This window comes from Lycorma delicatula, chromosome 9 (genome assembly GCF_047948215.1).
Source record: "Lycorma delicatula isolate Av1 chromosome 9, ASM4794821v1, whole genome shotgun sequence".
NCBI lineage: Eukaryota > Metazoa > Arthropoda > Insecta > Hemiptera > Fulgoridae > Lycorma > Lycorma delicatula.
In genome coordinates this window covers 91,919,601-91,933,416 of record NC_134463.1, presented here as the reverse complement: position 1 = coordinate 91,933,416, position 13,816 = coordinate 91,919,601, and the positions used below count along the sequence as shown (strand labels likewise).

The 13,816-nt window shown below is 30.1% G+C and overlaps 1 protein-coding gene across 2 annotated transcripts in view; it reads left to right on the top strand.

Moving 5' to 3' along the window:
• Positions 1-13,816, top strand: part of Cluap1 (clusterin associated protein 1) — a 34,385-nt gene that overhangs the window by 1,184 nt on the left and 19,385 nt on the right. For both annotated transcript variants that reach the window (XM_075374473.1, XM_075374471.1), the window contains exons 2-4: positions 341-537; positions 5,689-5,868; positions 9,560-9,655. In XM_075374473.1, coding sequence (XP_075230588.1) covers positions 352-537; positions 5,689-5,868; positions 9,560-9,655 — 462 coding nt within the window. In that variant the 5' untranslated portion in view covers positions 341-351. The remainder of the gene's footprint in view (positions 1-340; positions 538-5,688; positions 5,869-9,559; positions 9,656-13,816) is intronic.

Genomic DNA, 13,816 nt, shown 5'->3' with positions numbered 1-13,816 from the left:
ACTGCCTACAAAGCATGAATCAAGAAATCTGATAAATCACATAAATCAATTGATGGAATTCAATGTGAACTGTATAACATGCAGTTCTATGTAAATTTCCACCAGTAGTAGTATGTTTATCGTAAGTAGAGAATTAGAGTAATTAAAAATGTAAATCTTCCACTTGAACTGCCTAAATGAAACCTTTTTACATGTGGAATGGAGGTATGCTTTGTCAGGCAGAAAAATAATACCTTTTATGAGCATACCATATCACTGGTTTCAGGTTGACCTCCATACATACTTCATTTTTTTCAATAGTAAGGAACTGTTTCAAGTAGCGAAAAACTTTATTTTTTAGATTTCACGGAAATGATGCGTGCATTAGGATATTCAAGATTAATTTCAATGGAAAATTTTCGTTCACCAAATTTTCCTTTAGTTGCTGAAATTCTTATATGGTTAGTAAACAGATTTGATCCAGATGCAGATATTCATAATGAATTTGATACTGAAGAAGATAGAGTGTTACTGGTTAGAACTGCTGCCCAGTTTCTTGTAAGTATAAAATATTATAATTCATTTTGTATTATTTTTTTCATTTCTTATTATCTTTCTGTTGTAAAGTAATAGGTTGTCATTGATTGTAAATTTGTCAATTTTTTTCTTCAAATGCTCAGGTTTGGACTATATTCCAAATAATTTGAGTGTAATATAGGTTGAAAGCTTGTTTAATAATGCATATAATGATTGATTAATCAAATTTATTGATAGAATTTGGAACCCATAAAGAAGGAAGAATAGATAAAATTACATTATACAAAATGTGAATATCAGGTTTACAGAAAATAATCCGAACCTTTTTTATATAAAATTGTAAGTAAAATTTCATTATTAAATGCAAAATGGGACATCATCTAGTATAGATTTAAACCTTGTGCTTATGAATAGTACCATTTACTGCCATAAGAAAAAATCATGAGGGGGTTAAATCCAGACTTCTTGGAGACCAGGATATAGAGGCCTTCTCAGCCTGTTCATTTATCTACAAAATTTTCTTTCACATCTTGGCTAATAATTGCATTAAAGTGTAGGGGTGCATCATCTTGTTGGAAATAAATTTGTTATTCATTCTTGAGCTCATTTAGTTAAAAAAAGCAATATTGATTTACCATATCAAGAACATTTTTATTAATACTCATTTCAGGGAAGAAAAAAGGCCTATTACATGATTTTTCATTAAACTGTACCAAAAATTAACATTGTGTTTCATGTGCTTTCTCAAAAATTATATATCAGTTTTCAGATCATATTAAATTGTGTCTATTAACACATCCTTGAGTTGAAAAGTAGCTTCAACAAATTACATCAACAGTGAGCTGAAAATGATTTTTTGTATCCCATTATTTTAATACTTAAGTAGATGAATTTTGTATTCATACAAGTAGAATCTTTTACATAATTAGTTGTTTTTGGAATTTATAACTCAATGCTTCAACATGCAGTGGATTTGTTAGGACTTCTGATTGCAGGTTATCTTATTCTTTCAAGACTTTTTGATATTATTGGCCTTCTGGGAAATTTCTTTTTGAGAACATTTCCTGTTTCTCTGAACCAAATGAACCAGTTACATATATTTTTCATGTGGTGGCTTCTTTTCATGTGTGAACTAAATGCTAATTTTCATGTGTGAATGCATGAACTAAAATTATTGACTTAAGTTCTTTTTATTACACAGAAAATGCCTCAACAGCAATACAGAAGAGAGAAAATGGGTGCTACACAAACTTTTCAGTTAGAGGCTTTCAGTACTACCACATAATTTCTCGAAATATTATGTAATTTTCTGGAGTAACTTGTGACTCATTCAGATTATTAATATTTACATTAATATGCTCATTGTAGCAACCTCACGTAAAATAATAATTTTTTAAAATCTGTTATACAGGCTGAATCAAAGAAACGGGAAATTAAAAAAATTAAATAACGTTAATGAAAAATTGTTTTTAGAAAATGAATTTTATTTCATGTAATTGTACAAATGTTTCCATTTTAGTATACATACATTTTAGTTTATTTTTTAAAGATGACATCTTGCAGGTAACCTCCACTTCTACATAAACACTCACGAAGTCTCTTCATTAAATTGTTCATGGTTTGACGTAACATCTCAAATGGAATTTCCGCAATTGCTTCTCAGATCTTTGCCTTCAGTACTTCCGTTGTAGCAGGTCTACTGTGGAATACTTTGCTTTTAAGGTGACCCCCACAAAAAGTAATCGCAAGCTGAGAGATCAGGCGATCTGGGAGGCCATCTAATGTCACCATTTCGTGAATGACACGTTGTCCAAACAATCGGCGTACAGCTGCCATCGATATTCGTGCAGTATGTGACGTTGCTCCGTCTTGTTGAAACCAGGCTGTGTTAAGAATCGGTGGAAATCTCTTTTGTTGTTCCACAACAAAGGTTTCAAGCACGGCTACGTAACGAGCTGACGTCACTGTAATCGCAAGACCGTTGTCATCCTCAAAAAAATAAGGGCCTAAACACCGTAAGATGACATAGCACATGACATGGTCACTTTCTGGCTGTGCAACGGACACTGGTGTAGAAGAGTAAGATTTTCTTGTGCCCAGTATCTGAAATTTTTCTTGTTAAGAAATCCACTGAGGTGGAAATGCGCTTCGTCTGACATCCACAGTTCGTGAACAAACTCTTCGTTATCGTTTATCTTCTGAAGCATTACATTACAGAATTGTGCTCGCACAACTGCATCGTTCGGTTTCAGTTCCTGGACGATCTGCAACTTGTATGGATGGTATTGCAAGTACTTCACTAACATTCTTCGAACGCTTGAACTATGCGATTGTAAAGATGCTGAGAGACGACGAATTGACCGACGTGGGCTTCGTGTGACAGCATCTTGTAAAGCTTGAACATTCTGTGATGTACAGATGGTTCGCTCACGGCTTTTTTTTTTTTTTTCATTGCCGAACCAATTTCCTCAAAATGAGATATCCATGTTTTAATTGCATGTGCTGATGGAACACAGTCATGCCGTCCCAGATTAAAATGACGGCGAAATTCTCAACGCGCTCCCTCCACACTGTCATTGTTTTTGTAAAACGCTTTGATAGCAAATGCACGCTGCACAACACTCCAGGATCCATGACAACTAAATGGCAGGTTAGGTTAGAGAGGCTGGCGCCACTTATCAAGTGGTACCAATCGCCCACGGCTACCAACACAACTTTCAAAATTTCCCGTTTCTTTGAATCACTCTGTATAATGGGATTATGTTTTATATATATATATATATATATATAAGATAATGAAAACTTTTCCATAATGAAAAATGGTCCATTTGGTAGAGAAAGAGTTTGAACATATATTAAAGAAACCATATCAAAAGCTCCTCCTTTTAAGATTGTTAAAAATATACAACTACAGGAACAAGCATGTACAATTGTAAATATACTATCAGTAATTACACATTACTGATAGTTATACATATTAAATTTCTTTACCTTAAATTTGCCAAACAATTTCCATTTTTAAATGCTTTGAATATTATAACAATAAGGCTACATATTGTTTTAAGGTAGAAATCCAATATTGAACAGTTTTGTTCATGTTAAAAAATATACTTTTCGTTGTTTATGCAAACAATTTCACTTTTACTTAAAAAATCATTTAGTTAAGTTCTCAAAACAAGAGAAACTTACTTGTTTGTTCCCCTAGTTTTAATGAAGTTTTTTTAATTTCATGAATTTAAAGAAAGGATCAAAAAATTAGTGCATTTGATAAAAAGTGTTGAAGAAAAAAAATGAGTCAAGCTGTGAGAACCTCCTTTTTATTTTTGAGTCTAAGTGGTACCAATCGCCCACGGCTACCAACACAACTTTCAAAATTTCCCGTTTCTTTGAATCACTCTGTATAATGGGATTATGTTATATATATATATATATATATATATATATATATATATATATATATATATATATATAAAATAATGAAAAATGGTCCATTTGGTAGAGAAAGAGTTTGAACATATATTAAAGAAACCATATCAAAAGCTCCTCCTTTTAAGATTGTTAAAAATATACAACTACATGAACAAGCATGTACAATTCTAAATATACTATCAGTAATGTGTAACTTTTATTCAGATAATTTTTTCATTCAATCAAAAACTATTAGGGTAAGAATAAAATTTATTATATTAAGAACATCTTTTAATTAGAGCTTAATAAAATACATTCAGAAATGTTTACTGAAGATTGAAGGCCACCCCTTCACAGTGTGGTTCAATCATAATTAAGTAATATTCCTTTAAGAATTTGTTTTTTGAAACTGAGATGTAATTATGGTGCTACTTTGAATAATCTTTCATACTTTGTTTTTTTGTTTATTACCTCACTTTCTATAACTACCATTATATACAGTTCTTAAAACCAAATTATACGCAGATTTAAAAAAGTCAAAATTAAAAGATTGTGTATATATTACTTAGTGCACTGCCCTATACATATGAAACAAAGGCAGAAAGTTTTAATCTTGAAAATATGTAATGTGGTTATACGTATTAAATTTCTTTACCTTAAATTTGCCAAACAATTTCAATTTTTAAATGCTTTGAATATTATAACAATGAGGCTACATATTGTTTTAAGGTAGAAATCCAATATTGAACAGTTTTGTTCATGTTAAAAAATATACTTTTAGTTGTTTATGCAAACAATTTCACTTTTACTTAAAAAATCATTTAGTTAAGTTTTCAAAACAAGAGAAACTTACTTGTTTGTTCCCCTAGTTTTAATGAAGTTTTTTTAATTTCATGAATTTAAAGAAAGGATCAAAAAATCAGTGCATTTGATAAAAAGTATTGAAGAAAAAAAATGAGTCAAGCTGTGAGAACCTTCTTTTTATTTTTGAATCTAAGTGGTACCAATCGCCCACGGCTACCAACACAACTTTCAAAATTTCCCGTTTCTTTGAATCGCCTGTATATCTTTCTAATGATACCATTCTTAGTAAATTATTCTCTTCACAATTCTTTTGTGCATTTTGTGGTTGCAGGTTCTTATTTATTCATTTTATTTATTTCTGAAATTTCCTAACTATTTTTGGTGATTTTTTTTAAATTTTTATTGTGATTGGGGTTTATTTACATGTCCTGGGAAGTATCCAGGACATGTGATGCAAATTTATGTAGTTGGAACCCATAAATAGCTTCATCACTTGTTCATGAAGTGATGCTAATAACATAGTTGTGTTATATCTTAAAGTTTTCCAAGCTAGAATAAATTGTGTTAATCAGAACCGTACAATAAGTACTGACCAAAAACAGAATTATTTGTTTAACAAGTACAACTAAAATCCAATCGATTCAGCTTTTGAACTGTTGACCTTTGACATGATGAGGTAACTTGACTAATTGTCTTTATTTCTACTCCCTTGTCACTTCTCTACTCCTGTAAAGTCAATAAACAAACATTTTCATTTCTTTATGTCAAGATAAAAATCAAGTGTGTAAGAATAACACATCATATTTTGTCATTTTTTTATTTAATAATAAATCAAATTAATGATAAATCAAATTGAATAGCTCATGTTGTCAATAATGGTTGTATTATGCCAACGTATGTATTTTTGATCGTAATTTTTATCTCTAAGATTAATTCATGTTTTTTTTCTTTCTTTTTCAGGCTGTTAAAGGAAATATAAAATTAAATACAAAGAAACTGTATCAGGCTGATGGATATGCTGTTAAAGAATTATTAAAAATATCATCTGTTTTATATGAAGCACTTAAAACTAACATTTCTGGTAAAGATAACGCTGAAGATGAAATATCAATGACTAACGCTCTTGATATTGCCAGCAGGGTAATTTTATTATTTTATTCCTTTTAAATTTTAATTGAGTAAGAATATTTTGATGATTACAATCTGCCATTTTTTAATCAGTCCTTTCAGTTTTAAATTAACACTTAATTTGTGCCAGGAAAATTCTTCATAGGGAGCATTGCTGCTAGTAACTGCTATTAGTACAGCTTTTGGCAAAGGGGCTGATACTCAGTCTTCTTTTTGAAAATAGTTATGTAAAGTATGTCCTGACATATTTTTAGTTTTAAATTACAACATTAAATTTAATTGTTGTGGTAATTAGGAATATTTTCCTATACATGTTATGTATTATAAAGTGAAATGTTTTATCCTAATTTCTGAAAGTGTATATTGAATTTAGACACTTGTCCCATAATCTTGTGACCTTTCTGATTTCCGTAACATAGAAGTCAACCTTGTTGTTTGAACCATTTGTGTACTGCTTTTTTGACTTTGTTTTCAAACTTCTTGCCATGTATAAAGTCTTTGAGCAGGCCAAACAAATGAAAATTGGACGGTGCGAGGTCTGGGCTATAAGGAGGATGTGGCAACACCTTCCAACCCAATTTTTTCCAACCCAAGTGTTTCTCCCATTATCTGAGTGATGGGGGCACACTTTGTCTTCCAAAAGAATCACACCCTTTGAAAGAGTGCCCTGACTTTTTCACTTCATTGTGGGTCTAACTTTCTGTTGGAGCATGTAAGAATAGTACTCACTGTTCATGGTACATTGTTCTTCTAAGTAGCCACTAAAAATTGGGCCTTACAAATCCCAGAAGATCATCAACATTACTTTACCAGGTGACGTGTGAGTTTTGAATTTTTTTTTGGTGGGCAAATCCAGATGTTTCTACTCGAGACTTTGCTGTTCGGATTTGGACTCAAAATGATGTATCCACATTTCATCATAGGTTATTAAGATCTAGAAAGTGTTATTATACAACCTTCTGCTTCAGACCGTTCTTTGAGCTCGGAACAAATATGAATCCGGGTGTCTATGGGCTTGAGTCAACTGTCTTGGAACCCATTTTGAACATGTTTTGTGATAATTCAGATGATATGAATAATTGAATGTGGGTTCCAACATTAATATACACAAACTATCAATTTGGGAAAATTTGACTCGCCTGTCTTCGTAAATAAGATCATTTATGTGATTTTGCAGCACGGTAGTCAAAACTTCAACTGGTCTTCCAGAGTGATGGAGATCAGTCGCACTTGTTCTACCTGAATTAAACTGTTCCACCCACTTAAACACATAAATGCGATTTAAAAACTTTTCACCATACTGTTTCAACATTCTTGAGTAAATTTCTGCCGGTTTCACACCTTCTGATAGTTAAAATCTTATCACTGAACGTTGCTCTTCTGGCATATATGTTTCAAGCAGAGTTGATATTCTGAAATCAACAAAAGAGGTTATGTTTAGATTAATTATGATCAAACAACTAATTAAATGTGTTCTTAAAGTTGCCAACTTGATCCTCAAAAAGTTTCATTTTCATTGAATGAGCCATTTTTTCTCTACATCAGTTTGTCTTGTTAATTTTTGAAGATCCCTTGTATATTGAAGTAAGAACCATATTGAATTAAGAATAATGAACAGAACAGAAAGTGTAAATGATTTTACTTGACTTGAAAGTTAAATGATTTGTTGTATTATATAATTAGAGAAGTAATTATTAAAATTAGTAAATCAGCAATTTAAACAGTTTTGTTATATAAGAATCAGTAGTAATAAAAGCCTTTATATTCATAGCTAGAAGAAAGAGATAAAATGTCAAATTTTCTATTGCAGTTATTTTATCAGTCCTGCCAAATAACTAAACCTTCATTTCTTGTAATTAATTTAATTTTTTTTTATTTTAAATATGCCTGTATTTTAATATGCCCTATTTTTTTCTTAAAAAATTATTTTTAATTTTGTATGTTATTAGATACCATACGATATCAGTTCAAAGTAGTACCCCAGACTTTGAGGACTAAAAGTCTCTGATTTTAACTACCAAGACCTATTATTTCACCCTTTGCCATCCTGGTACATAATAACAACAACCTACCCTGCCAGATTGAGTCAAGGACTCATGTTGAAGGGATATGCTGGCAAGGCTACCAGCTACACATGCAGAAAGCTCTCTATCCCATTCAGTTATATCAGTAGATATTAACATGCTGTGCCCGCCTTAGTAATGAGGATATTAAATAGAAACTAAATACAAAAGGAACAAATACTGATGTTTATACAAACAGATATAAACATCGAGTGGATGTATGTCAAAAGGATTCCTTAACTTACTACAAGTTATTTCAAAAGAATGATGTTTAGATAAGACTAATTTAATCTTCATATTTGAAATATTAGTTTACAGTGATTTAATAACCATAAAATTTTGATATGGATTTTTCTTTCTGTGAATCTGTTAGTTGTCATGAATATTGAATGGTTATTTGAAAACTAATGTACAGTTTTTCTCCACAAATATGCTGTGGGAATATCACCTTAAACTATTATAGAGCTGCTAGTTGCAGTAAACAATTGTTATTTTGAAAAAGAAATTACTTTGTAATCTTGAAAGTTCTACTACATTTTTGTAGTTAATTTAACTTGGAACAGTGTATATTATTCCTTTGATTTGTGCAGATTTTAAGTGGTTTTAATTTTACAGAATCATACAATTAAAATAGAATGTGGAATGTTTATATATTATCTTATTGATGTTTTAACACATTACAAAATTGCAAAACATTTTTTATTTTTTTCATTAAATATAAATACTTGAAAATTTGCATATTTTACCAAAAAAATAAGAAGAATACTTGTAGTGGTATCATTTAAATTAGTAAACTAAAATTACGCATAAAATTTCTTGGTATCTGTAATTTTTGTGAGAGTGGTTTTAATTATATATTTTACATAAGTAGTCCAGAAAGATTTGAAATCTATGAAGAATTTCATTTCATTGTACCATAAAAGTAATATGTTCTAAATGAAAGTAATTTCTTTAAAAAATTATTTTTAAAATAGAGCTGTATTAAAATGCTATTTCAAAAAATTGTAGCTGTCAGATTCTTAAGTTCATCTTCAATAAATTTTCTTGTGTAATAAGTAGTAATTTACAGGAAAAAAGATTTAGTAAGTAGTAATATTAGTTAATGTATTTTTTTATGAGTCTTCAAATGATTATATAATTATCTAACCATAAAATTCATATTTAATGTTATGATTACACAATTTATTTTATGACAAAAGTTTTTCTGGAATTTAACTCCGATATGAATCAAGGTATTGTGGAAATTAAAAGAGGAATCCTTAAGAATATATCAACAGATTGAAGAGGTTTTATAGATTTGTCTGAATGAGTAGCTGTAGTTTATAAAATTATGCAAATTAACTGTAATTCATCATATTTTTATCACTTGTAACTCCATATTCAATTATATTTCATAAATCTTTCTACATATGTATTTGTTGTACATTGTTCAGTTGATCTAATCACTCATTCAGACTATGTATATCTATTTTAGGGAGAAACGTTACTACATGAGGTTCGTTTAGCAGTATCATTGATATAGTCTTAGAGTTGATATTGCTCAAACTGTAGCTTCATTAATTGATGATACATTTGGTCATCAGAAAAATAATTTTTATGTAAAATTTTTTTTGCTGTTTGAGATTTTTCTTTTTTTTTAGATACAAGATTTAAAAATGACAAGAGAATTGGCATCTCAAATTACAGCCAAAGGTGCCAATCTTTATGAATTGTTAGGTAAAGAAGTACAGTTAAGGGTAAGTACAGCAGTAATAATATTTAATTTAATGTTAGTAAATTTAATTGTTGTATTATTGCTTATTATTTTTTTTATGATTAATTTGGTGTATTTGTTATACAGTTCATTTTTTTATAACCCCAGCGCAAGCCTCAATTGATAGGTAGTTTGCGTGTAGTGGATATCAACTGGTCTCCAGATATCAGGCTATCGGCAAATAGAGCTCTTGCCAAATATGCAGTCCCAGACTAGGGCGCATTATCAGGATTTTGTAGAAATTATTTTGTACTAGGTCGCTCTGTTTAAATACCAAATATATCCTAAGGAAAAGAAAATTGTTATGCTTAACATAGAAGATTATTGTTTATGGCGTTTGCGTAAAGTCGTTTTATTCCAATGAATTCAAAGCTAGGGTTGGATCATGTTGTTATTACAGGCATGGTAAATTTATTACTATGTTTCGTTTTGGGCTTGCCTTTATGTGTTATCTGTTTGTTTATATTTCTTCGGTTTATTTTGCGACTTCTGTCATCTTTAGTGACTGTGTTTTCATTTCTCGCAAATTTATTTCTGCCTTCATACACTCCCTTTTGCTTCGTTCCCATACTAACACTAAGACACTACTCTTGTTACCAACACACTCTCTCATGTCCACTGCCTAGCTGTGGTTTCCCCCTCTTTTCACTCACGCCATCTTTTCGTCAGAGTTGACCAGAATGTAAAGACGCCTATGATTTTTCGCTCTCAACCTTTGTGCTAATATCTTCATCGCATTCATACTCGCATACTCGTTGCGGTATTTCTCTGTCGAAATTATCTCTATTTCTACTAGTCAGTGGTTCGTTATTTCATCGATCTCTATGTTTTGTTTTTGCCTCGTTTCTTTGTCAAGTTTAATCTTCAAATTCTGTATATTACGTCTATGCTGAAAGTGCTTCAACTACTATAAACTGCCAATTCTATCGACGCCGAATCTTCCCTAGATGCTGCTTACTTTTTCATCGATGCAGAATCTCTCCAAATTCGTTGCTATATTTTTCAGACACCACATCCTGCTCAATCTCTTACCACATTCTCACCCCCGTATTCCTGATACACCATTGCGGACTACGCCCAGGATTACTGTATGTATTCATTCATCTTCATTCACGAGTTTGTCTCTTAATATTTGTGTGCTACAGCCAAGTTCAATTTTCATTATTTTTTACGTTAAACAGTTATTTTATCATTAAAAATTTGTGGAACATTCAGTTCATCGTACCTTATGCATTTTCAATTTCAAGTTTAGTTTAAAAACTATTTATTCACTTAAGTACAGTCACGACAGGTGATTTATATAAGTTTGTGTCATCGTTCAGCTGCAACATTTTTATGTGCTTTATTAATTTCAATTTGATTATTGTAATTAACTCTTTTTGTACTATAATATTATTGTGGCCTTTTTCTACGTTAAACTAGAATTACATGTTTGTATTATTTAATGCTAAGTTTGTTGTTCATAAATCAGGAAAGGCCAGTGCCAATTAAGATTTATTGTAATTTAATTTTCTAAGTTAATGACATTTGTTCGTTGCTAATTTTTTTCAATATTACAGCATTTGTCAGTAATGCAATAGTTTTCCTGTTTGACTATGTTTATTGATGTTTTTGCTTTTCTAATTATATAATTGTAAGTCTCATTTTAATATTATTATTACTGATATGCTGATTTCAGTTGATATCCTTATGTATCATTGTTATGTTAATTTCATAATTTCTTTTTAGTTTTTAAGGTTATGATTTAACATAAGTTCAGTTGTTTTCTTTCTCATTAAAGTTCAATTTCTTTTGACAAATACGAGCTGTGTTTTTTTTTAACTTTACCCAACAATTATGATTTTAAATTTATAAACTTTACTTTCTCGCTGAACATAGCCAGAATAGCTGTATGAAAGGAGAAAGTATGATGATCATGTCAAAAAGGGGTATTGGGTTGTTTGCAACTCTTATATTTTAGAGTCCAACTAGACCAAAAAAATATATGTATGTGCATGTTCTGCACTGCTTTTGGCCTTATATCTCAGGACTGACCAAACAGATTTTCTTTAAATTTGGCTGAAATATTTTTATATATCAGATTCGTTTTTTCAAAATTCATTTAGGGAGTGGGGGATATTTGTGAAAAAACCAATTTCGATTTTCTTCAGAGGCATTTTAGAGAAAACTTTATTAAAGAGAAATAGAATTTTTAAGTACAATGTGTATATTAATAACAAAAAAATCAACCCCCAGCTCTTATAATTGAAATTTATGTTTTTTGTTTTTCGATCTATCTCTGTTCAGTTTAAATATTTTTTATTTGTGTAGAGCTATCAAGAAATGTCTGCAATTTTTTTAAATTATAAATCTTGGACCTAAAATGCAGAAAAGAATTTTTAAAATCTTTTTCTTATTTTAGTTTTATTAAAGGGGGTGATTTAAAGAAAAATTTACTTATGAAAAGTTTTGAAATTTAACCTACATATGAATATTTTTATAGAAATTCTTCATAAAACTTATTACCCACCTTCAAAATATATGCATTTTATTTTGTTTTTTCCTCTTAAATCTTTTAATTATTATTAAAAAAATTTTTTTGTGTTTTTCAAGTTGTTAGAAATAATCACAAGAAATTATTGAAATTCATGAACTACATCTTGAAAGTATAAAGAAAAGAGCAATTAACCTTCTGTCACATCTTTGTTTAGAGTTTTGTAAAAAAAGGTAGATGTATATTAAATTGTAGATCATATTAAATTGAAGCTATCTGTAAAAGAAGAAATTAATAAATTTAGCTCCATATTCTGTGCTAGAGATGAAAGAAATCTGTACAATTTACAGTGTTGTAGTGCAAGTTGTTGTTTTTTAAATTGTTTGTCAATTTTTTTTCTATTGTTTTTATGTAACTTACAAAAGATTGTAAATTGCATCTCTTCCTGTTAGTTGAGAATCCTTCCATTCTAAGAACACACTCATTGTTATGAGTGTGTTCTTAGAATATCAGTTGTCTGTTTTGATGCTGTCAGTGGTACAGTTCACTTGAAGATGTCATGACTTTAGTTTTTACTCACTTTGTTGCTTACTTAGTATAGTAATTAGTTTCAGTTAATAGCACTATCACTAGCATGAAAACTACTTGAACAGTTATTTTAATGACTGTGTAGATAACTATGTGGTTAACATATGTATTACCTTAATATATAAATTATTTTAATATACCGGGTGATCATTAGAAAAGTTACCGCATTTATTATTCAACAGCTATCACTCCCATTTTATTTCTGTTGGCAGGAATGTGTACCATTCTCAGGGAGGACCTTTTTAAAATTATTTCCAAAGGAGTGGAACCCACCCTCTCCGCTACACCTACTCCAACTCAAACTCAAAAATCCTAAAATGGCAATGATAACATTTAATTGCATTAATTGATAACCCCCAAAAAAAATGAATTTTGGTGAAAAGAATTAAAATTCATCCACCCCTTCTTTCGGTAGGTGCAAAAAACCATTTGGGGTAGTACTTTTTTTAGATTTCAGTCCCAACAAAAATAATTATAAAATTATGTGATATTACTTCTTAAACCATTTGAAATAATCATAATTTGTGGATTAAAACTGTGAAAATTATTTTTTAAATTACCAACAAAATTTCACCCTTAATGTTTTGTAAATGAGACAATGTAGCTTGTGATACCTCATTGGAAGGTCCTTTGAATGACAAGTAATTTGATGTAAATAAAATAAAAATTGGTTCACTGGTATTATGATTAAGTCTGTGTTTTTTATTGGTTATGTTGGGATACAGTGTTACTGACACAAAGCATTAGGTCTGAAATTGTCCATTCTTCTTAAAAATATGGGTTTTAGGTTTCTCCAGCATTGAAAAAATGTACCAGTAAACACACCATTATAATAACATCAGTTAAACATATGAAAAACCAATAATAAGGTACATACTTCTTTGCTGGCATTATGTTGAAAAATTATTTACCTTGTTATAACAGGTGATAATTTTCTGCTAATATTGAGATCTTAGTTTCTACGGTAAATTTTTGCAAATTGTTTTCTTTCATACTGTATGTTAAACATTGACAATTGGTTTGTGTTATTGTTGTACCATTTGGCCTTTCATTTTTTGTCTTTAGTAAATTTGTCTCGCTAAA